Raw genomic sequence first — 24,298 nt, forward strand, 5'->3', positions numbered from 1 at the left:
CAATCCTTATCCAAAATATCCAAGCTCTGACTGTAGTCTCTTTAGTAGTTTTGGCTGAGAGAAATTGAGACTAGCCCCCTTTTTTTAGTGTGGAGACATTGTCAGGCTATTTTGTTGATTCACGCTATGGGTAGCTAAAGTATTATATAATAAATTGTATTTACACTGGCATGAAATGAATGCACTTTTGCAAGGTAATGTCTAGAGAAGCTCGTTTTGTATGTGCAGAGGAATAAACATCTTGCCATTCCTGTTCTGGGATGATTTATGGTTTTTGCTTTTTCTTTTCTTTTTCTTTTTTTTTTTTTAAAGCAGGGCAGATGGTGTTTCTTCATGACTGTGACAACTAGCAGTGACTCCAATCCTGCACCTGGAGAGAGCTCGTTTGACTTTGACAACACTATTTAATTTTAAATGCTGCAGAAAGTTGGCTTATTGAAACTTCGCAACTGCAGCCCAGAATGTATTGGTGCGTGGGAACTGAGGAATCCGCTGTTAGCAGAGAGTGCAACATGGAGCACCAAAATGGTAAATGGAACAGCTTTTTCTTTCCTATTTGGAGCAGCAGTAACTATTTAGACTTTGATTTTTGGAAGGTGCCCAAGGGACTTGGGTGCACAGGTCCCATTGGAATTCAATGAGATTTAAAACCTAATTCCCTTAAATTGCTTTGAATATCCAAGACCATATCTTCAAGAATCTACAAAATGTAACAGTTAATTTTACTTGCAAGAAGAATGGCATGTATCTATTAATAAAGAAGGAACAGTGTTCCTTACAAGTGGAACTAGTCAATATTTCTATCACATACCATTGATTCAAAAATGTGTTATAAGGTTCATAATTTTTAGCACATGAATACAAATGTGCTACCAGCTATTGATGCAGTAAGTGCTCAGGGTACCAAAGCTTTTCAAATCAGAGCATCATTCCTAAGGCTGAACAGATCATGCTTCTATTGTACTATAAACTTTAATTCAGCAACTACTGATAATTTAAGGTTAAAAATCCATAGCATGGATTAGAAAATTTGTATTTATATAATAATATTTTGAATCCATAGGTAGAAATCCTCTTGAAAAGGCGATGTATGTTTCAAGATAGTTTCTGTTGGTGTGATAATTTCTTCTTCAAATATATTTGTTGCCAAAATTGTCAATCACGGGACAATAATGTTAATTTTCTCCAAGTCAAAAACAGTTATGTCTCAGTAACAAGAACCGGTCTTTGGCTTATTATATTAGAGTGTTTTTCCTTATAATAAACAATTCATAAGGAGGCAGTCTTTGCGTTAGAAGTGTGGGATGAAGGTGTTTTTGACACTGGGTAGTGAGTAAGCAAAGCTCAGAAGAGGCTAATGTTTTAGCAACCTTATTTTGGATTTTATCAGCAACTATGAAGCAATGCTTGATATTTTATTCAGAGACCTTTTTACCTTTATCAAAGACATTTCGCACCAGTGTCACACAAAGCTCCGGGAACTCTTTCCTTTCCCCGTATGTATTATGATTATTTTGTGGTGGCTTTTTTTTCTATATTTAAAGCTTTATCTTTGTACAGTGATCAGGAGCTCTTGGGAATAATGATTAAATCTGGTATTTGCCTTAAACTGTTAATTGTATATCTAAACTCACTCTCTGGAAATCTGAATTCATTTCTGTTGGCATACTAAATTATAAACTATGAGAAGTATTTTAATCTGCTGTAATGATTAGCAGACTTTAATGGATCACCAATAGTTTTAGCCTGTAATTCTGATTTGACAGATTTTTCTCAGTGTTTCAAAGAGAAGGTAAATAAACCAATTTGTCTGTGTGTAAATAATGAGGTGGGAAGGTGAAAAAAAGCTATAAACTGTTTTTCTATTTAATGATAGAAAAGAATTTCCATGAAGAAGCTGGCTTTCTTCATGGAAATTCTTATATTGCTTTGTTGTGTAAAATGTGCCGTAAGTTACAAGTAATATGTAGTGTACAAAGCATACCAGTGTAACCACTATACATAGTATTGTGTGTGTAAGAAATTGTAGGGATAGGGAAGATTGGCTATCTGGTATTGAGGTTAGGTTTTCGATCATGTACTGCTTCAGGAAGTTTGCTCCCTGTGTGTATGCTGTATGTGTTTAAACTTATTTTGGTTAAGCATTGCTTAGTTTCTCCAAGGATGAATTATATCAGCTAGTCATTCCACTCCTTATATTAGATGGTCCTTGTTCGCCATTTGGATTTACTTACCTAACTTGAATGCTAGAATGCAGTGAGTCATTAAACCTTCACATGTGAATATATTGTTTTCATGCTTTTCATGCAGATGGTGTCGGCTGCTTTCATTGTGCAGGAACCATTGGGAATAATAATAGGCCATAGCATCTCATCTGTAAATATCAGGGATTCCAGTAACACTAGGAGACCCTAGAGGTATTTCTTGTAGTCATATCATTTTATGCTGGGATCCAAGCAGCTCTCACAAGCTAAGCAGGGCAGGTCTGGTCAGTATAACTTAACTTAACTTAACTTAACTTCTAACACATAGTGTAATGGTCTTTTGGCTCAGTAACTGGCTACTGCATCCAGGAGGGTACTGGAGGCCATGTGCTGCTGGAACCCCATCTCTCAGATGAGAAATAACACTTGTGTTCTGATCACTTACCAGCCTTACAATCCTAGGCCACTTTTCATGAAAACTGAACATGGGGGCAGATCCTCAAGCTGGAGCATATTGTCCTAGCTACGTTGACTTCAATGGAGCTGTGACAAGTTAGACCAGCAGAGAATCTCTCCCATTCTGTAAAAAGAAAAGGAGTACTTGTGGCACCTTAGAGACTAACAAATTTATTTGAGCATAAGCTTTCGTGAGCTATAGCTCACCTCATCGGATGCATTTGGTGGAAAATACAGAGGGGAGATTGATATACACACACAGAGAACATGAAACAATGGGTTTTATCATACACACTGTAAGGAGAGTGATCACTTAAGATAAGCCATCACCAGCAGCGGGGGGCGGGGAAAGGAGGAAAACCTTTCATGGTGACAAGCAAGGTAGGCTATTTCCAGCAGTTAACAAGAACATCTGAGGAATAGTGGGGCGTCTGGCATCTTCGTCATCTGGACCCATGGGGAGGAGGCCCTTGGGGAATTCCACCATGGTTTCAGTGGTTTCCATCCCGCCATCGACCTCAGCCTGGACCAGTCCGCGTGGGGGGTCCACTTCCTGGACACTACGGTGCTGGTGGGCGATGGTCACATAAACACCACCCTATATCAGAAACCTGCTGACCGTGGTTCCTACCTACATGCCTCTAGCTTTCATCCAGATCATACCAGACGATCCATTGTCTACAGCCAAGCTCTACGATATAACCGCATTTGCTCCAACCCCTCGGACGGAGGCAGACGCCTGCAGGATCTCTGTCATGCGTTCCTGCAGCTGCAGTGCCTACCTGCTGAAGTGGAGGGGCGGATTAGCGGAGCCGGGGAAGTGCCCAGAGGTTGCCTGCTGCAGGATGGGCCCAACAGGGAAGGTAGCGGGGCGCCGCTGGCCGTCGCCTTCGGCCTCCAGCTGGGGCCTCTCCAGCGCATCGTCGGGGATCTACAGCCTATCCTGAAGGACGACCCATTGCTCTCGCAGATCTTGGGAGGCAGGCCGGTCCTTGCTTGCAGACAGCCCCCCAATCTGGAGTGAGTGCTCGCCGGCGGCCACACACCACACGACAGAACCGCTAGCCCGGGGGCCTGTCCTTGCAGCAGGGCCCGTTGCCGGCTCTGTCCGCGTGTCTATTCGGAGGACGCTGTCGTAGGGCCTAATCGCGTCGGCCGCACTATCGGGGGCTCGTTCACCTGTGCATCTACCAATGTGGTGTATGCCGTCGTGTGCCAGCGATGCCCCTCTGCCGTGTGCGTTGGTCAGGCTGGACGGTCTCTACGTAGGGGAATGGATGGACACGGATCAGACGTCAAGAATTATAACATTCAAAAACCAGTTGGAGAACACTTCAATCTCTCCGGTCTCTCGATTACAGACCTGAGGGTGGTTATCCTTCAACAAAAAAAACTTCAAAAACAGACTCCAACGAGAGACTGCTGAATTGGAATTAATTTGCAAACTGGATATAATTAATTTAGGCTTGAATAGAGACTGGGAATGGATGAGTCATTACACAAAGTAAAACTATTTCCCCATGTTATTTCTCCCCCACCCCCCACTTTTCCTCAGATGTTCTTGTTAACTGCTGGAAATAGCCCACCTTGCTTGTCACCATGAAAGGTTTTCCTCCTCCCCCCCCCCCGCTGCTTGTAATGGCTTATCTTAAGTGATCACTCTCCTTACAGTACTTGTGGCACCTTAGAGACTAACGAATTTATTAGAGCATAAGCTTTCGTGAGCTACAGCTCACTTCATCGAAAGCTTATGCTCTAATAAATTTGTTAGTCTCTAAGGTGCCACAAGTACTCCTTTTCTTTTTGCGAATACAGACTAACACGGCTGCTACTCTGAAACCTCTCCTTACAGTGTGTATGATAAACCCATTGTTTCATGTTCTCTGTGTGTGTGTATATAAATCTCCCCTCTGTTTTTTCCACCAAATGCATCCGATGAAGTGAGCTGTAGCTCACGAAAGCTTATGCTCAAATAAATTTGTTAGTGTCTAAGGTGCCACAAGTACTCCTTTTCTTTTTGTGAATACAGACTAACACGGCTGCTACTCTGAAATCTCCCATTCTGTGTATCTAATTCCCCTCTGCAGTTTAAACTTGGTATGTTATTCCTGCCTTAACTTGTATGCTGGTTTTGTGTCCAGCTAAACTTCTGCTCTACTCCAGCTGTGAGGTAGCTGCATTTCAGTGGTATGTGAAGTGCTCCCTATATAGCCTTTGCTACCTCACAGGTAGATGTTGCTAAGCTTAATTAGCCAATTAGCCAATTGTAACACACGATGAGTTCCTCAGATGGAAGGCATTATAGAAATGCAGAGTAATATTTATTGCTTTTTCAGCTGTGTAAATAACTGACTCACTCCCACCCCACCTCTGCTTCCTCTCCCTATTACACATTAATATCATGCTTATTAAAAGGAAGCATTGTGACCCATATGGGGCAAGTATAGGTATATGTGGGATATTCCTGCCTTTTGTGAATCAAAAGATCTTTACCCTTATTGAAAAGTTCTATAGAATTTAATGCAGATGAAACCAAATGGGATTTTGCAGCAATTCAATAGGGTTCTAAAGAAGTTACTCTACAAATTATATAATTAGAATTAGTTCCTTTCTAGAGTGCTGTTTTTTCTAATTTTATAGAATTTTGTAGCAGGGATATAATTCTCTATTAAATTCTATGGGATGATTCAAGAAAGCTACAGAAAGGTAATCACTGTTGATTGAATTCATCAGGGCTCTCCTTTGAAAAATACTTAGTGACACCTCTGTTGGTGAAGCCTGTCTAGGTGCAATGATAAATGTGGTCCTGAGCTCCAGAGTGGCCAGGATAGCTCTGTATGATGGTTTCTAAGAGGAATTGGGCCACACTACAAAAATATTGAGAGAGTCTCTTCTTTGGTTTCAGTAATGATTAATATTAAAGAAATAATAATGATTGCTATTTTAATACTTTTTATTTCCATAGCAACTTTACAAAAATTAACTAATTAAACCCTTACAACCCCCACTGAGACAAGTCTGTACAGTAAAAGGATCATGCTGCCCACCATTGGAATTCATCTGCTGTCCAACAGCACAGAGACACATTGCATTACAGTATAGGGTAGGAGCTGAAGAAAAAAGAACATAAATTTGCCCTTCAGATTTAGGTGGCCAGAGCATAATTACATGAGTTGGAATCTAGAGCAGACCAGAGGTTTAATGCTCTTATGTCTCTTGAAAAATGCAAGAAGATCTTTGATTGACCATGTGTGGCCCAATCCATCTTTTTATTTCGCCTGAAAGGTAGCATTCCTGTCATTACAGTGGCACCTGCAACTATGCTAGGGCATTAATTCAGAACTGAGGGCTGGTCTACACTGACAAGTCAAGTTGACCCAACTTCATAGCTCAGGGGTGTGAAATATCCACACCCCTGAGCGACATAGTTAATCTGACCTAACTTCTGGTGTTTACAGCATAGTGTTCATGGAGGAATTCTTACATCAACCTAGCTACTACCTCTTGGGGAGGCAGATGAACCAGTGTGATGGGAGGACCCATCCTGCCACTACAGTGAGTGTCTACACTGAAGCGCTGCGGCAGTGCTGCTGCATTTTAAGTTTCAGAGTAGCAGCCGTGTTAGTCTGTATTCGCAAAAAGAAAAGGAGTACCCGTGGCACCTTAGAGACTAACAAATTTATTAGAGCATAAGCTTTCGTGCATCCGATGAAGTGAGCTGTAGCTCACGAAAGCTTATGCTCTAATAAATTTGTTAGTCTCTAAGGTGCCACGGGTACTCCTTTTCTTTTTTGCATTTTAAGTGTGGACACAGCCTGACTCAGATGAAAATGAGCTGCCTGCACATCACCAACCCCACTTCCTGCAGCATGGAAAAGTCTTTCCTGTAGGTATCCCATCCAAGCCATGACCCACCCTGACCTTGCTTCGCTTGTAAGATCTCGCAGGATCATTTTAATTGGCTTCCTCGTGAAGTAGTTAACTCTGCAAAGCAATATCTTGTAGAAAATTTCACACAGCATTAGATAGTAATTACTTTTGGTTACTTAGTAGCAGCATAATCCATATTTGAACTACTATCCTTGAAGAAAAGGCCCCCTTCCCCATCTCTGCTCTATTTGCATTGGGGGGCAGATTTGCAAATGTGGAAGAGAGACTTGGGTGCCTTAAGGAGCCTTTGGCTCAGCCCCTTTTCTAGTGGGTAGGTGCCCCCATCAGTACCGGCTCCCTCACTAATAGCCTGTGAGAGGCGAGAGGCTGAGCTGTCCTCTTACGCTGAAGCACACTGATGGGGGAAGGGGGCGGGGGGGGGGTGAGAGAGAGAGAGAGTTTACAGTGTTCCTGCCCCTGCTGTTTCTTTTTTGTGCAAATTTAAACCACTAGTCCTGTTAGTCTGGCACCAACTTTACATCAGTTTAGAAAATAAAAGTCTACAGCAGCAACTAGTGACTGCCTCCTAGCAATAAAAATAGCTGAAGTGCACATAACTCTGGGCGTTAACATACGTGATGCCTCCAGATTAGATCTTTGTTTTTATTTCTGGAAAATTCTGCCTGGTTGACTGAGTTTCATTTAATGTCAAAGGCAGGGACTTGCACTTATTACTGTGAATGTTTTATTTTTTTTTTGTTCATAAATCTTTACTGCTGAATGATTTGGGGGGAGGGGCAGACACAGGCTTTGAAGTTCCATTAACCGTAGCTGATCTAAATGTTCTCTGTGTAACATTTTACAAGGAGGAGCTATGCCAGCAAAAAGGGGTCATGGTTATAGCACAGGACTAGGGGTCAGGGCGCTTGCATTCTAGACCCAGCCATGTCATGATACACTGAATAGCCTTCAGCAAAAGGTTCACAGTTTCTCTCAGCTTCCCCATCTGGAAGACAGGGTGGTGGTATGAGGATGAATTGGATGCACTGGGGGTGGGCAATGCGCTATAGAAGCACTGTATGTGGTGTTAGTTTGAAGTTTATGGAATAGAAATGAGAATAAACGAATCTTGAACTTTTTTTTCTTCCTGCTTCTAAATCTGATGTCTTTTGGGGCAAACGGTGAATCAAAAATAATCCTACAAGCAAAAAAACCAAGTAGCTATGTGAGCTGGACTTATTATGCATGCCCTCCAGAAACAGAAGTAGGAAACGGCAAGCAGAAATAGGAAGTGCCCTTACACAGCAGTACCAGGTTTTATTTTTAACCCTCTTGAAATGTAGACCATATACAGAAGTGGTGAGATTTGGTGGAGACTCAAAAGCTAACAGAAATTCAGCTTTGTTTAGAATTCATTGAGATTGCTTGCTGTCACATAAAGACGCTGTGTAATACCAAGGCAGCACATTGCACATTCACAATTATCTTGACCAAGATTTTCAAAAGTGACTAGTGATTTTGGTGCCTCAATTCTCTGACACCTTGAAGGAGGCTGATTTTCAGAGGGAAGATGCTCAGCATATTCTTAAAAAATAGGCCCCTTCAAAGTGTCTCAAGATGGGTGCCTAAAAATGATGGAGGCATCCAAAATAATGAGTCACTTTTGAACATCTTGGCCTTTGTGAGTTGGACACATCTGCGATTGCACTCCTAATCATTGCTCAGTGACTTAGCCTAGTTGGTGCTGTACACTTACAGGGGCAGACATTTATACAATAGTGAGCAAAGCAAAACAAAAACAAAAAACAACTATTAGAGATAGATTGGCTCTGCATCTCTTGAACCTGTGCCCCGCTGCAAAGAGAAGAGACATGCAGCAGGGAATCAGGAACACATCCACAAAACTAGAGAAGCCAGCAGCCTCCCAAGGGGCAGGAAGCCAGGGGCAATGAAGGGAAGGGGATTTGACTAGGGGCCAGGCACAGGAGCTAGCAGGAACTGGACCTGGACATGTTGCTCTGATAAGGAGGCACAAATAGAGCAACAACTCATGGAATATAATACAACAGTTCATGCAAGCAAGGGACCTATTCCTCACCCAGTTACTGAAGACGAGCTGATTAAGACAATAGAAATTTAGTAAGACAAACAGACCAGGTGAGCGTCTCCTTCCAAATCATAACCTAGGTGTTAAAAAGGATCCAGTTTACAGAAGCCAGATGCTCTCAGGACCAAACTGAGACTAAAATATGCTGGTTCAAAATTTATCTCAGTGACTATAAAACACATAATGATAATGCATAGAACAAATCCCACCAGCATGCACATGAACTAGAAGAAAAACCCAGCTGATCTTAAAAAAGGAGACTACTGCTACACAAGCTGGATAATATGACCTGTTCCAAAACCACACTGTGAAGAAAGACACTGTAAAAGGAATGAGAGGCCATGGAAGTGGACGAGACGGTAAAGAGGATAAGTAGAATCTTGCAAAAAGAAATACAGATGTCCACACTGATTCAAACATATCCAAGAGTATCATTATTAAATTCTTTGTAAGCACCTAGAGGACAAGTAATAGCCAACATGGATTTGTCAAGAATAAATCATACCAAACCAATCTACTTTCTTTCTTTGACAGGGTTACTGGCTTAGCGGATGGGGGGAAGCAGTAGATGTGATATATTTTGATTTTTAGTGAAGCTTTTCACACAGTCCCACATGACATTCTCATAAGCAACCTAGGGAAATGTGTTCTAGATGAAATTACTATAAAGTGGGTTTAAAACGGTTCAAAAATTGTACTCAAAGAATAGTTATTTGTGGTTTGCCATGTTCACTGAAGGTAGGGCAAGAAGTAATCAGCTTACTCTGCAGCAAGAGAGATTTAGGTTAGATATTAGGAAAAACTTTCTAACTATAAGGACAGTAAAGTACTGGATTAGGTTAACCAGGGAGGTTGTGAAACCCCCATCAATGGGGATTTTTAAAAACAGGTTACACAACCACCTGTCAGGGATGGTCTAGTTATACATGGTCCTGCATGGGAGGATGGACTAGATTAGTGGTTCTCAAGCTTTCCAGGCTGCTGTACTCCTTTCAGGAGGCTGATTTTTCTTGTGCACCCCTAGTTTCAGCTCACTTAAAAACTATTTGCTTAAAAAATTCAGACAAAAATACAAAAGTGTCACAGCACACTATTACTGAAAAATTGCTGACTTTCTCATTTTTAACATAAATCGATTGGAATATAAATATTGTACTTACATTTCAGTGTATAGTATATAGAGCAGTACAAACAAGTCATTGTCTATATGAAATTTTAATTTGTACTGACTTAGCTAGTGCTTTTTATGTAGCCTGTTGTAAAAAATCTAGATGAGTTGATGTACCTCTGCGTACTCATAGGGGTACATATACACCTGGTTAAGAACCACTGGACTAGATGACCTCTCAAGGTCCCTTCCAGTCCTACATTTCTGGGAGCAGAGTCGACTGAGCAGAGGGTACATCTCTAAATACAGTTGTTTTACTGCTTGGGGAAAGTGTGATCTTTATTTGGGCAAGAAGAAACAAGACTTCCTATTTAAATCCTTAGTTTTTAATATAATATACAACCAATACATAGGAGTTCAAGCAGCCTGACAGAAGTAATGGTAACAATATAAGGGAGGCAATTGGAAAATCTTTTGCAAACAGGACTTTTATATAAATGGGTCTTATATGCTCTTGCGAGTATGTGATGATAAAATTGTTGGGGGGTGAGAGTTCAATCTGGTGAAAAACAAAATCACTGTCCTTAGTTACATTATGAAATTACTAATTGCATGGCGTGTGTGCACATCCAACACTTACAATCACGACCATGGCTACCATTTTGCCAATAGCGTTGTATATACATTGACACTTGCAAAAGGAATTGTGCTGAATAGTTACTTTTCATAATGTCAAAAAGACTATATAGGCCTGTTCCAAAGCCCATTGAAATTTACGGGAGCCTTTACACTAACTTCAACAGGCGTTCAGTCAAACCCTCAGTGATGGTCAGAGCCATTTGGTCAGATTTTTTTCTTTTAAGGACAACTTCACTAAAGATGCTACCAGTGTTTTGCTCTTCAGAATACAGCCAGCCCAGAGGAAATGTTTGCAGTGCAGAATGGGGCAGGATTTTTGTTCCATCCAGTTCTAAATTTTCTATAATAGTTTGATTTTGTATTTATATTTTGATATGGTTCAAATCTGTACTTCATTCCAACTCAAAGGAAGTTGGCTGATCTGAATACTAGGGAAGGGCATTTAGGTCCTGATGCTGTAAAGAGACTCTCACAGGGAGACCTTGCAATCAGCATGGTTCTGTGTTGGTACAGGTGTCTTTCCCTGAATGATGCCACAAGAGTCCTGCTGTTTGGAGGAGTGGGACCTTAGTGCAGTTAATAAAACAGCTAACCCCATAAACCTAAACTGTACCCATAACATTTATTTTTACTGTATCCAGCCAAACTTTTAATGACAATGTGATATAAAAATAAAATGGAGCAAACAATGCAAAGTTCACCCTTCGTTAAAGTCTGATTGGCTTAAAATACCTTTTGCATCTTAACTATAGCAATGCTGGGTTTTTTTGAGGACGGGGAGGGGTCACTATGTAGCTGATTTGACAGTCTTTGCAAACCCACACCTCCCCAGAGTAATACTTAGAAGTGACATCCACCTTCAAAGAGCGGTGTAAGTGTTAACTAATTCAGCCCCACGAGCGAGGCAAGAATTTTGCACATGGGGAGACTGAGATGGAGAAGTACCATGATGTGCCCAAAGCTTTAGCATGTGTTGGTTGCAAGAGCCAGGGTTCGAACTCAGGGTTTTACTCTCTGCCCTGTGTTCAAGACTCCCAATTATGCTGACCTCCACTTTAAATCACTGGGCCACATTTTTATGCTCAAAAGCTGTTGGATTCTGCCCTATTCTAGAACCACTTTTCCTCACCCTTAATCTGTATCAGCTGTAAGGTGTAGATTTCATAAGACTGAGCTCTTTATGTCAATTGCTTATTAATGTGGTTTATCAAGGACTGTGTTGGAATCACAAGCGATCGCTTTAAGTGTGTGTGTGGCGGGGTGTTTTCTGGAAGCAAGGTGAGGCGAGCTGTACCTTGCTGCCTTAGAGAGCAGTCTGTTTTCTCTCTCTGTGTATTGGGGTTCTTGTTATCATGTGCTATCATGGTGTTTTCTACAAAATAAAGTAGGGCTACACTGCAACCTTCCAGCAAGAGTATTTGTTTTTATCTAACTTTTTGAGTATATGCCATGAACATATCAACTAATCCCTGGGATACATGAACAGAACTCTCATTTAAATCCATTGGAGTCATACATATGTGTGTAAGAGGGTAGATTGTATCCATTAGCAATTTCCCACCCTTTCTCACTGCCTCTTTGTGGTTTCATTAGTAATGCTGACCCACTGCTGCTGTCTAGGGATTGGTTCCTGTTGCAGAATGAAAAATAAGGAGAAGTTTCCTTCCACTTGGCAGTACCACAGAAATTCTTTCAATATGACGCATTTCCATAAATTTGGTATAGGCTGGGGTAGGCACATATTATTAGTACCTTTCATCTGGCGCTCTCGTAAAGGTGAAATTTCCCTTTCTGTTTGTGTGTTCCTGTTTGTCGTAACATAGCCACCTACATACATAAAGGGAAAATTCTGTTCTCCGAGGAGTTTAAAAGGCTGGGTTTCTAAGGTGCTTAGTTGGCACAAGCGAAAGAACTTTTGCAGTGGTTACTCTGGAACTTTGGATATCTGGGTTCAGTTTTCTCCTCTGCCACAAACTTCCCATGTGACCTTGGATAAGTCACTTAGTGGCTCTGTGCCTCAGTTTCCCATCTGTAAAATGGGGATAATAGCACTTCTTCCCTCATAGCGGTGTTTGAGGAGACTGTGTTAACAGAGTACCTCATTAAGATTTGTACTGAAACTGTACTTAGGGAATGTTAAACTCCACCCTTCCCTTCATTTTCCCTGCCTTCTTTTTTGTATTTTAGACTTCAAATAGTCAATAAATGGCTTGCAGTGTTACAGGGCATAATCTCAGAACTCATTGGGAAAAGCTCAGTGCAAACTGTCCATAATCCCTTGCTGCATACAGTTGCAAGTTCTGGTAAAATAATGAATAATGAAGCAGGGCAGAGATTAAAACTTAGAGAAATGAGAAGTCTGGATAAATTTAGCTCAAATATTCTTGGTATGTTTGTGGTTCCTGTGGAATTTACACTGCTTCATGCTTTAATGATCGCATTATCGTTTAGAAAAATTGGCATCACTGACTGGACAAATCTTTACAATTAAGACTCTTTAAAATCGTTTTAAATGATTCACCTGGATTTCTTGTTTTAGAATTACTGATTTCCCCCCCACTCCCCCCTTCTTGGGGAAGGAGTGTTTGACTACAGACTATTACTTAATTGAAAATCCACAAAGCTGGGTTTGCAAGGCTTAGAGCTGATATACACTTCAGTGTGATTATCTACCTTACATTAAAAATCTGTCTAGGGAGTAAGATTCAAAGGGAATGCTGATAATCACTTCAGACAAGAACTCCCCCAGAATCTGTCTCTCTCACTTCAAAGATGTTCGAAAGTTTTTGCGAAAGCTTTTATTTTTGCATCAAACAGAATTTTTTTAAACACTAATGGACAAGATCCCCTTTCATATGTCAAATATAGCTCCATATTGTTAACTGAAGTATAGCTCTCTGTATTCAGCCCACCGTTGTGGGTGTGATTTTCCACTGCCTTGCATCTTGAGTACTCTTCCTCACCTGGGCAAAGTGAGAATAAAATGCTATCACATCTGAAGTCTCTTCTGTCTTTACATAAAGAGTAGCACCTCAAAGTAGTTTGCACCTCTTTGCACTCATTGGTCCAGATCCTCAGGCACACTGGATTTGTGTTTAGAACACATTGGTGGGAGGGTGGATATAAAGTGGCTTTCCTGTTTTGGCCCCTGGTGCAATTTAGATCAGCCTCTAGGTTGATCTGAGTTGCATTGGCTTATAAAGGTCTCTTAAGGCTCTCAGCTCGTTCAACCCACTCCCCCTTTAAATTATACCAGTTGATCACTGCATTACACTATCAGTATATTCCATGGGTGAAATCCTGACCCCATCCAAGTCAGTGACAAAACTCACATTGACTTTCCTGGGGACTGGATTTTACCCCATATATTTTTCAAGAACAAAGTATATTTATTTCCAGCAAAATACACATAGTAGAAGTTTGTTTGCTCAGTGGTAATGCCTCCCTCCCAGTGAGAGAGAACTTGTGTTTACTATGAAAACAAATAATTGTGCTCCCCAGTCCTTCTTTCTTCCTTTTTGCATACACAAGCACCTCTGATACCTAAGCTTTATCACAGACGAAGGGAGACATTTTTTGTGGGAACTGCTTGCCGAAATTTTGGCAGCACTTCACTGCACATCACTTGATTCAGGACCAATGCTGCTTATCTTGGATATTGCTTGTGGATGTTTGACACTCTTTCCACACTTTCCAGTCCATTCAAAGCACAGCTGCTAAAATAAACTTCCTTCTATGTTGTTCTCTCCATACCCACCTCTCTGAGGATCTGATCCAACTTCCATTGAAGTCTATGGAAAAATCCTCATTGAGGAGAGGAGCAAGCAGGGGTGGGGTCATGCGGGGAAGAGGCCATGCAGGAGCAGGGCCTTGGGGGAAGGGCTGATGTGAGGCCAGGGGCTTGGGGAAAAGGGGTGGTGTGAGGGCGGGGCCTTGGGAGAAGGGGCAGTGAGAGGGCAGGAGCTCCAGGGGAAGGGGCATTGTGGGAGCAGGGCCTCAGGGGGAAGGGGCAATGGAGGGGCGGGGCCAAAGTTCAGGTTCTGGTGGCCACCCCACTTTTAGGGACCTTCTGCCACTCCTGCCCCATGCTCCCCCAGTGCCCACCACAACCACCGCTCGTCTGATCCTCCCACAAGCCCGTAGCCTTTTCTTCTGCTCTACCCCTGACACATGGAAGGAGTATCCTCTCCAAACAAGCTTGTAAAGCCCCTAACCCCTCTTCAAATTCCATCTCCAGGCTTTTTTCTATTGTGATCCCTACCATCAATGGCTAAGAGCTATGTGAATGGCCAGCAGGGATTGGTGGGATAGTTGAACCATCTATCGCGTATGTAGGCCCTAATTCAGGAAGGCAATTAAATATGTGCTTAAGTCTGACTGAAGTCAGTGGGACCTACTCAGATGCTTAAAGCTGTGCTTAAGTGCTTTCCTGAACTGGGGTCATCGTCAGCCTATGGAACCCCATGTTCTTAGCGTTGTGATCTCTTCCCTCTTTCCTCATATTGTTTGTAACATTCACTGGTGTCTTGTCTTAAATTAGGCGGTGATTCAGGAAAGTGTTTCAGTATGTGCTTAAAGTTAAGCATGTGCGTAAGTGGTTTCCTGAATAAGGATACTTTCAGACCTCAAATTGTGAGCTATTTGGGGTGAGGACTGTGTCATCATATGCGTTTGAACATTGGCTAGCACAGGGTGGCCCTGTTCCCAATTCACTGTTGGTATTGCTGTAGCAGCTAATACAAGTAATCATTAGTGCTGGTTGGAAAATAGTAAACATGTTTTTGAGAAAAATATTTAAAGGAATGAAAACCTTTTTTTTGTTTTTTAGGTGTTTTTTCCAATGAAATATGAAACACTGGAAAATTTACCAGCGGGTGGGGAAGAGACAGTTGCTGTGGGAAAGCTGGAAAAATTCAAAAGAAAGTAAAATTGGCCATGAAAATTTTAATTGTGAAAAATGGCCATATTTCATTTTTTAAAAATTAGTTGAAAATTTTGACCAGCTCTAGATATACTAATTAATTCCCTCTCTTGGTCTGGATTTCATGGGTTGTACTTTGTTCAGTTGAACAGGGATGGTCCTTATATCTCCTTTTTGTCACTTCCCACTGGAGACCCAGAAGCAGTGCTTTAATATTCTCTCTTTGTTTGGCATAGTCAATATTTGGAAAAGCAGCGTGAGGGGAATCAAAGAGAGAACAGTAATTTTACTTATGCCTGTTCCAATTAAAAATATGTATCTGGTAAAGAAAAAGAGTAGCAGAGGTGGCTTATATCAATAAGCACGTTTGTGAATGATGCAAACTGTAGGACTGGGATGAAATCACTGAAACCAGGCCGCAGAAATAGAACTTTCATTTAAAAGCTGAGTCATTTTAATTTTTCTACACAATAACCACATCTCTGGCCGTTTTAGGGTTCTGTTCCCTGGTATTTATTTTATTTTATTGTTTTCCCTACTGAATGGAATTTAATATCAACTTTTTCATTTCTTTCAAAAAAATATTGATGTTCTATTAAAGTCTTTTGTTTATGCCTAGAGGAGTATAATATGGGTAAGGACGATGTAAGCTTCTTCACACTGCTCACCAGGGCACCTCGCCTTTGATCTGGAGGGACAATATCTGTGCGCAGGAGGTCAACGCTTTCTGCATGCCCATTCTGGTCTTGGCCTAAATAGAGTGTTGACACCTGGCCTGCTGGTTATGATGATGATTTCATGAGTCTGACACCTGCCTGCTAAAAAATGGATTGTAACCATGAAAATTTTGAAAGCTCTTAAGTAATGGGGAATTAATTTGTTACATAACATTAAAGTTAATGGGCCTGATCCTGCACTCAGTTAAACAGGTGAAGTCACCTATGTGTCTATTAGCCCAATTAATTCATTTTTTCCCAGTGATTTAAGCAAGTTGCTCTGACTTGTTCTTGTGTCCCTCCTACAATCTCTGCTTGCTTCTCTGCAAACCAGCCAGGATCCCACCAGCGCAAATGCATCAGACTAAACTTTAAACTTGGTTTCAGCTTCACCTCTTCCTCTTCAGCACTCAGAGCAGGAAGGGCAAACAGGAACCAAGGGACTTTCGGACAGATAAGCATTCTGCATTTATGATCTGAGGACAGTAGGGTTAGCTAGCTAATGCCTGTAGTGTTCCTAACGCAGTCATTCTGAGTCCTGTTTGGAAAGATAGAGGGGCAAGTCTAAGTTTGCTTTTCACTTCCTGTCACGAAAGCTTATGCTCTAATAAATTTGTTAGTCTCTAAGGTGCCACAAGTACTCCTTTTCTTTTTGCGAATACAGACTAACACGGCTGCTACTCTGAAACCTGTCATTTACTTGCGACAGTTTGGCTAGCTTGCCTAGGATACGGGACCTATGTTACATGTTAACTCGCCCAGTAAAGGACAATGTTTATAACTTGAGTTGAGGGAGCTGGGGATGAGAGGTGGAGAAATGTGCATTTGAATGTCTGAGTGTATTGTGAGCTGAGACTTTACATAGGGTTTGTCAAACCAGATGATCTAGTATTGGTCCCTCTTTAAGCCTTTCATTGTAGCCCAGACATACAAAATACCACCATGCACTTGAATAACTAGCCTGATGGTTCTCAGACTTTTGTACTGGGGACCCCTTTCACATAGCAAGCCTCTGAATGCGACCCCCACCCCCATAAATTAAAAACACTTTTTAATATATCTATCACCATTATATATATGCTGGAGGCAAAGTGGGGTTTGTGGTGGAGGCTGACAGCTCACGACCCACCATGTAATAACCTTGCGACCCTTTGCGGGGTCCCGACCCCCATTTTGAGAACCCCTGAACTAGCCAATGGTGCAATGCTATACATAAGGCAAACATTCCTTCTGGATGACCACAGGGAAGAAGTTACAGCTTTAAGTGTGAAATTTAAATGCCCGTATTCCCTTCCCATTCATAGCTACAAATATAGCTAGTAGACATGAACTTATCCTGCTCTGTTGAATGTGATTTAACTTCCTATAACACAGGTCGCAGTTTGATGCTTATGTTGTGATGCACGGTAATGTATTTCTTTGTATGGGCTCTAAACTTGCTGCCTTTTCATGGGATTAAGTGGCCCCTTGAATTTGTGTTATGCTCCAGCACAAAAGGAATAACTGACCCATTTTCACTCAGACTCCCAGAATAAAGTAATTCATTACCATAATCCAAGGTAGCAGGCAAATATACACCCAAATGCAGATGATTCATTACAGAAAATATCCTATAAATGTAGAACTGAAGCTGCAGCTTTCTAGGCCTGCTATGATTTTGTAATTTACCTCTGGGTGTAGCTTTTCAAGGGAGTAAAACCCCAAATCATTTTCCTTCCCAGAGTCCATTTTTTTCACTTTCTGATTTTCATTTACAATTTTAACAAATGCTTTCACTTCCAGATTAAGAGAATTTTGCTTTTGATCATTTCCAATGGCTTTCACTATCGTGGTGCACTGTGCATCACTGTAATTACCACTTGTCAAAGTTTGTCTTATAAAGTCTTTTTAATTTAGTGACAGACACTTAATATGGGCCAAAATTTGACATGCAAGGTACTGGCACTCAAGCAATTTAAAAATAGTACTAAATTAAACAACAGCAGCAAAAGACCCCTTCAATTTCTGATTTTTCTCTGGAGTCAGCCTGGCCCTACTCGTTCTGATTTCATCTTTGGCTCTCTCTAATTACATAGTTACCAGCTCCATTTTTAGGGGAATTGGGCATTGATTATATTCTATGTGTTGTGGGTGATGCCCAGTTTTACATCCTGTTTTCCACTGGCCTACCCAGGGGCTCTCAGTGTACAACAATTGCTGTAATTAGTTTAAATAATGGATGTTGATTAAACTGAACTGCTAAGTCCTCAGAGTCACCACAAAAGAGGTTTCCTCTTTGCTTGGAGAAGTGATGTGATGTTGGTTGCATGGAGAATGAGAAGGTTTGGTGTGATCATAGCCCGTGTCTCCAGTCATTACATCACACTAGTCACAGAGAGAGATCACTTGACCATCAGGAGGGCTTTGCCCAGTTCTGTCACTTTGGCTCTTCAACAGATCCAGGCCATTTTGTTACCTCCTGGATGGATTTATTGTACCCTCTTCGATGGGTCTCCCAGCAGGGACTTTGTAATGGTTCTGATTGATTCAAAATGTCTCCACCAGGATCATAAATCAGACAGATGGGACTTTGTATATTTCATCTAAATCATAAGAACCATGTAAATTAGATTATAAACTCCTCAGAGCAGGAACCGTGTCTCCCACTGGGATTGTATAGCACCTAGCACAACAGAGCCCGATCCTGAGTAATGGGGCTGTGAGGTAGTAAAGCCACTCTGTGGCCATAATTGCAGCCTCTGTGGCTATCCTCCTAATCTCCATGTGCATGGTCAACGGCTGGTGGAGCTCCAGAGTTGTCACTCCACTGTCCTCGGAGTGAGCTCCTTAGCACATAGGGTGGGGCGGGTGGGCCTGCCACAACTGGGGCCTGCTGTGGTGAGTTGGGGAAGGACGTGTGGTTTGACCATACAAATTTACCAAAAAAAATAAAAAATATGCCCCAAAGTAGTGTGTCATCCATGGAATGAGATCTTCTCCCCCCCCTTTGTTTAATCTGGAGAATAACAATCCAGTCACCTGTGCATGGTTGGGGCACTATCTAAATTCTCTCCTAGTTTGATTTTGTTCAGAGGGACGGGGCATTTCACTCAGTGTCTCCGTTTCCTTCTGCAAACCCAGCATATTTAACACTGATTTCAGGGTTGTTGAGGTTTTTTGTTCAATAAATTGGAGCCGCAAAGACGCAGGCAGGGGATTTGTGAAACCTGTTCTCAGACTCTCTAGAAAGTAGAACTCCAGGTACCTTGTCTGGCTACTGGCACCTTTGGGGTGAATCAAGGAGTAAAGTACTACTTCGAATTAGTGGCAGAACCTGGCCTATAATGATTGTGAAGTACTCTCTAAAGGAGACTGATCCAAAGCCCACCCAAGCCAATGGGCGTCCTAGAAGTGCAAAATAATTGTTAGTATTATTAATTTAAAACTTTTCAAAGAAACAGGAAATAAATGGGAGCGTGGGTCTGTTACAGAAAGTGCAGGAGGCATGCTAGAATTAGCATGGCCTGGAGTTTGTTTCAGAGTTTCACAAATACCTGTTAAAATGTCTGGATTATTACTGTAAAATTTCAGCATCTGTGCTGGGTTTGGTGATTTATTTATTTTCAGTCTGAACTGTTTTGCACATTTTAAACAAGGCCAGTACCCACCACTTTTCCTTTTTTCGTTTGCTCTGTGACAATGTTCAAGAGTCAAAATGGCAAAAGATTAATCTGATAAACCTCAGCACTAGCCATCTGGTGCTGCTGAGGAATTAATGTCTGAGGTCACCCTGGAGCCGCTATCTCCCCACCCACCCATCCATCCCCATCCCCCGAATCCTCTCTTAAAAACCAGAGGGTTGAATTTCACTGTAATAGGACATGGAGATGAAAATTACCATCAAGGCTAAAATGCAGTAGTCACTTCAGACAAAAAGCCATATCTCCAGCCAAGAGGCGTTACATCTAGTAGCCGCAGTAAGGACTGTCTGGAAGCTATTTCTGCTGATGCAGAGTTTAGATGGTTAAGAGTTCAAGGAATTAATAGCTTAATGGACCATCATTGAATAGGTTGATACCTTATGGGAGATGGTCTTAAAATAATTATCTTTGATTTGCTCCAATCTTTGGAATCGTCTTCCTAAAGTATGACAAGGTTAGTAGCAGTTTTAAAGCGAGGGTGATTGGGGTTTGGTTTTGTTTTAAATCCTTTATTGAAACAGAAAAACTCCCTGCTCCTATTTTATCTTCTATCAAACATCTCATTTGTGTCCTGTCTGTTTTATGGTAAATGAAATATCCTGATATGAAAGTATTTATGTCTATTGAGTCCAAAGGTCTTTTGCCTAATATGTTATAGGGAGTTGTGGCCTTTTAAAACTTTATATTGTGATTTCTCAAAGACAGGTACTGCTCATATATTCTGGTGAGTAGATAATTTGGAACGTAAAGAGACCCATACGATACTGCACAATCTGCCCCTTTACTGTGCTATCATTCACTGACATATTGATAGTTTGCAGTGGAGTTTACCTGCAAACAGTCACTTTTTTTAATTGAAAGAACACTGTCAGTTTAGAAATGGTATATTTTAAATAATCAGATTCCTTATCCAGGTTACTAACAAGGCCTTAGAGTTAATAAAACTGCACATAATTATAAAATCCCCATATATTTTCCATTGTTAATGACATTTGTTTACTTTTTATTGCATTTCTCTTAGCTTGGAGAATGCTGTCAATTTCACTTCCAGGTTGTTAGTGCCATAACATTTAGGTTACAAACAGAGCAGGGGTCATATTTGTTTGTAAACAACAGTTTTCTTGCATACTTTTTAAAAAGAAAATCTGAGATATTTCTACTGCTCTTAGCTTTAGTAAAAGCCTGATATTGAATAATCTAAATTTGAGTTGGTGGTGACCCCTTAAATAATATTGAAATCAAAAGTGTGAAACATCTCCTAAATTAGTTCCTTTAATATGAAGTCTAAAGTGGGTTCAACTGTGAAAGAAAGAAGCACTGTTAAAAGTCAGTGAATGCCTACAACTTTTCCCTTTTAAAATAATGCTTGGTTCGCTTACTGTCCTCATTGGAACAAACAGAGTCTGGGGCTTCAGAGGTCTCAAATAGGGCAGATACCGGAGATGGGGGTATGAATAAGCAAGAGAAAGTCTGTGGGCCTTATTTTGTTTGATTCTGATGGCCTCTTACAATATTACTTGTACTTCTTGGGTATATTTATAGTAATGTAATTCACTAGTCCCTATATATTATCTTATATTCATTTAGACCCCTATTCAGCAAAGGACTTAAGCACATGTTTAAAGTTAAATCCCTGCTACTGAAGTACATGCTTAGAGCTAAACTATGGGCTGGATCCGGGCTGGAATACTCAGCACCTTGCATGATTGAACCCTTAAGGGCATTTTCAGAGTAATTTGTCTTCAGCAGTTGGCCACACGTACATTCTTTCAGTAATTTTACACATGTGAGTTGGCCCATTCAGTGAGACCCCTCACAGGTGTTGAAGTTATTCACATGTGTGCAGGGTTAAAGCCCTAGGAAAAACTTAATTTACCCTTGATTTCTATGGGGAGTTCTGCTTAAAAATGGATGAAACGATATGGCAAAATTAACATATTTTAGCAAAGAATTTTCCCAGAAACATAAATGCATGTATTAAAGGTAGTTCAGTCATAAATCTTCTAGAAATAAAATAGTCTTTGATCAAAAAAAAGGTAATTATTCTTTTCTTTTAATACTTAATATAAATTGAGCAAATAAACACACTTCTTACCCATTATTTCTTATCTCTTAAATAATGTTATTAATATTTTTACAATTGCTTTAAGAAAACCAGTGCAAAACTTATGACAAAAGTAGAAGCATGGTTTCTCAAGCTGCCATTAGTGAATCAGGTAATTACTAAAAAAGAAAAGGAATACTTGTGGCACCTTAGAGACTAACTAATTTATTTGAGCATAAGCTTTTGTGAGCTACAGCTCACTTCATCTGATGAAGTAAGCTGTAGCTCACGAAAGCTTATGCTCAAATAAATTTGTTAGTCTCTAAGGTGCCACAAGTACTCCTTTTCTTTTAGCGAATACAGACTAACACGGCTGCTACTCTGAAACAGGTAATTACTGTAACTCAGTCAGACCCATTGCTATGCAACAGATGACATTTTTTCTTTTGAGACCCCAAGAATGAATGAACTTGGTTCCACTCTCACTTAAAGCTATGGAACCTCATTAACTTCAATCTGGTCACATGGAGGTAAATGACTTTGAGGGAAGAATTTTTCTTGCCCTGTGACTCCTCAATTTTGCTCTCTTTCTGATTGAAAGTTGGTTGAGTTGCAAGCTTTTTCTGTTGCTAATGATCTAATGATAGCTCTGGGTCTCAGGCTTTTGAGGAGTGAGATCAGTTTCCCTTAAGGAGAATGTGATCTTAGAAAGACATTGTGATGACAGTTACAAAACTGAGTTAAGTAATATGCAATATCAACTTTTTGCCCTTGTTATGACATTTAAACATAAATACATTCATTTCAAAGACTAGAAGTTAGCTAGGTTCAGTGAAGCATTCTTCTTAGTATATGCGCAATATGCCTCAGGTGGTATGTGACCAGCAGTCATCACTTAATTTGGTCTGCTGGTTGGATCTTTAGCTTCTCTGGCCTGGGCCAAGTACCGATGGGGGGGGTGCGACATGAACGCTGATCCACGTCTCCCAGTGAAGCAGTTATGAGCCCTATCTTTCCCACATGTTATGAGTGTTCAAATGGAGCATTAATGGGTTAGTTCTTGGTTTTACTTTAGCAGGTGCTGAGCTCACTCGGGTAGAGACCCATTTTTCTTTAAACTCCCCTAGCTAGTGAAGTACCATCTTATCACCATTTGAGCTAGTGTCTTATAATGAATTACCTGTATTGATCACCTTCCACAGCTATTAAAAACCTGCAAAGAAATGAATGCATTCAAATAGGCAGTTTAAAAAGTAACTTATTGTATAAAAGCACAGAAAAGTATAGGTATTCTGATAGGTCAGCTATGGCTGTGCAGTGATCTTTAAATGATCGGGGCAGGAGATTAGTAAATGTTAAATGTTCTTTTATATATTCAGCAAAATCCCTACGAATTGGGGGTGAAAATTGTCCCTATTGCGTGAATTCAGAGCTGCTGCTCATTCCACTTTCATTTAATATCATGTTCATTTGGTTTGAATTCTTGCTGTTTGCCCTTCACACATTTTGCAGCTCCTGAGAAGGATTACTGTTGCCTGCAAATCTTAATAGCATGAATCTCTGGGGCCATCTCAGATGTCTCGGTGACTTGAGCTTGATTTAAATAATTAATGAGCAATGTTAGTCAGAATGTATTGGTAATTCAAACTGCATTATCCAAGGGTATGTACTGACAACTATAGATTGATTCAAATTTATTCCTTATTCCAGCCTGCATTACACTAAAATTCACAAAGATCTCCTTGTTACCTCATGCAATAAACCCAGGCACACAGCTAGTGTGACCAGATAGCAAGTGTGAAAAATCGGGATGGGGTGGGAATAATTGCTTATATAAGACAAAGCACAGAATATTGGGACTGTCCCTATAAAAGCAGGACATCTGGTTTGTTGTTACTCTGTGAACAACTGATCTGCTGGTGGCTTTGAAGGGTTCTTTGAGACAGATTGTAAAGGAATTATAATGAAGGTTTAGTAGGAAAAGCTTATTTAACTACTAACAGATCTCTCTTCACTGGTGAGAAAGCACCCCTGTTTTCTTTCCATATAATTATGTCTCATTCTTTCAGGCTTTTCATAATTTCATTTTTAATGGAGTCAGCTGCTGCTGTTGGTGGTTGCTGGTGTTGTAACATTTACAGGCCTCAACCAAAGTCAGGGCCGCATTATGGTAGGCAGTGCGCAAACACATGGTCCAAAACAGTCCCTGGCCCAAAGGGCATGCACCCTGAATAGACAAAACAGACAAAGGATGAGGAAGGAAACAGGGGCACAGAGAAGTGAAATGACTTGCCCAAGGTCACACACCAGGTGAATGACTGAGCCAGGAACAGAATCCAGACCTGCTGACACTGCTGGCCAGTGCCCTTCCTGCTAGGCCCTGATGCCTCTTGGGCACTTTTTAGTCATGATTGTTTTAGATATAAGCTTATTTGGGATTTGTTTTTTTATGAGCTGAGAAAGCAGCCTTGCAAACTCGTTGCCCCATAATGCACTCCCCATCAACATCAGCTTTATGGCTTCCTCTTAAAGAAGGCCTCTCTCTGCTGGTCC

At 40.9% G+C, this 24,298-nt stretch overlaps 1 protein-coding gene across 3 annotated transcripts in view; it reads left to right on the top strand.

Annotated features, from left to right (window-relative positions):
* The window catches only part of LRRK1 (leucine rich repeat kinase 1), a 109,589-nt gene that overhangs the window by 7,460 nt on the left and 77,831 nt on the right, over positions 1–24,298 (top strand). For 2 of the 3 annotated variants that reach the window (XM_038418730.2, XM_043494558.1), the window contains one exon: positions 313–528. In XM_038418730.2, the coding sequence (XP_038274658.1) occupies positions 462–528 (67 nt within the window). In that variant the 5' untranslated portion in view covers positions 313–461. The remainder of the gene's footprint in view (positions 1–312; positions 529–24,298) is intronic. The other variant, XM_043494559.1, reaches the window with a different exon arrangement.

The sequence above is a fragment of the Dermochelys coriacea genome, chromosome 10 (assembly GCF_009764565.3).
Source record: "Dermochelys coriacea isolate rDerCor1 chromosome 10, rDerCor1.pri.v4, whole genome shotgun sequence".
Classification (NCBI taxonomy): domain Eukaryota; kingdom Metazoa; phylum Chordata; order Testudines; family Dermochelyidae; genus Dermochelys; species Dermochelys coriacea.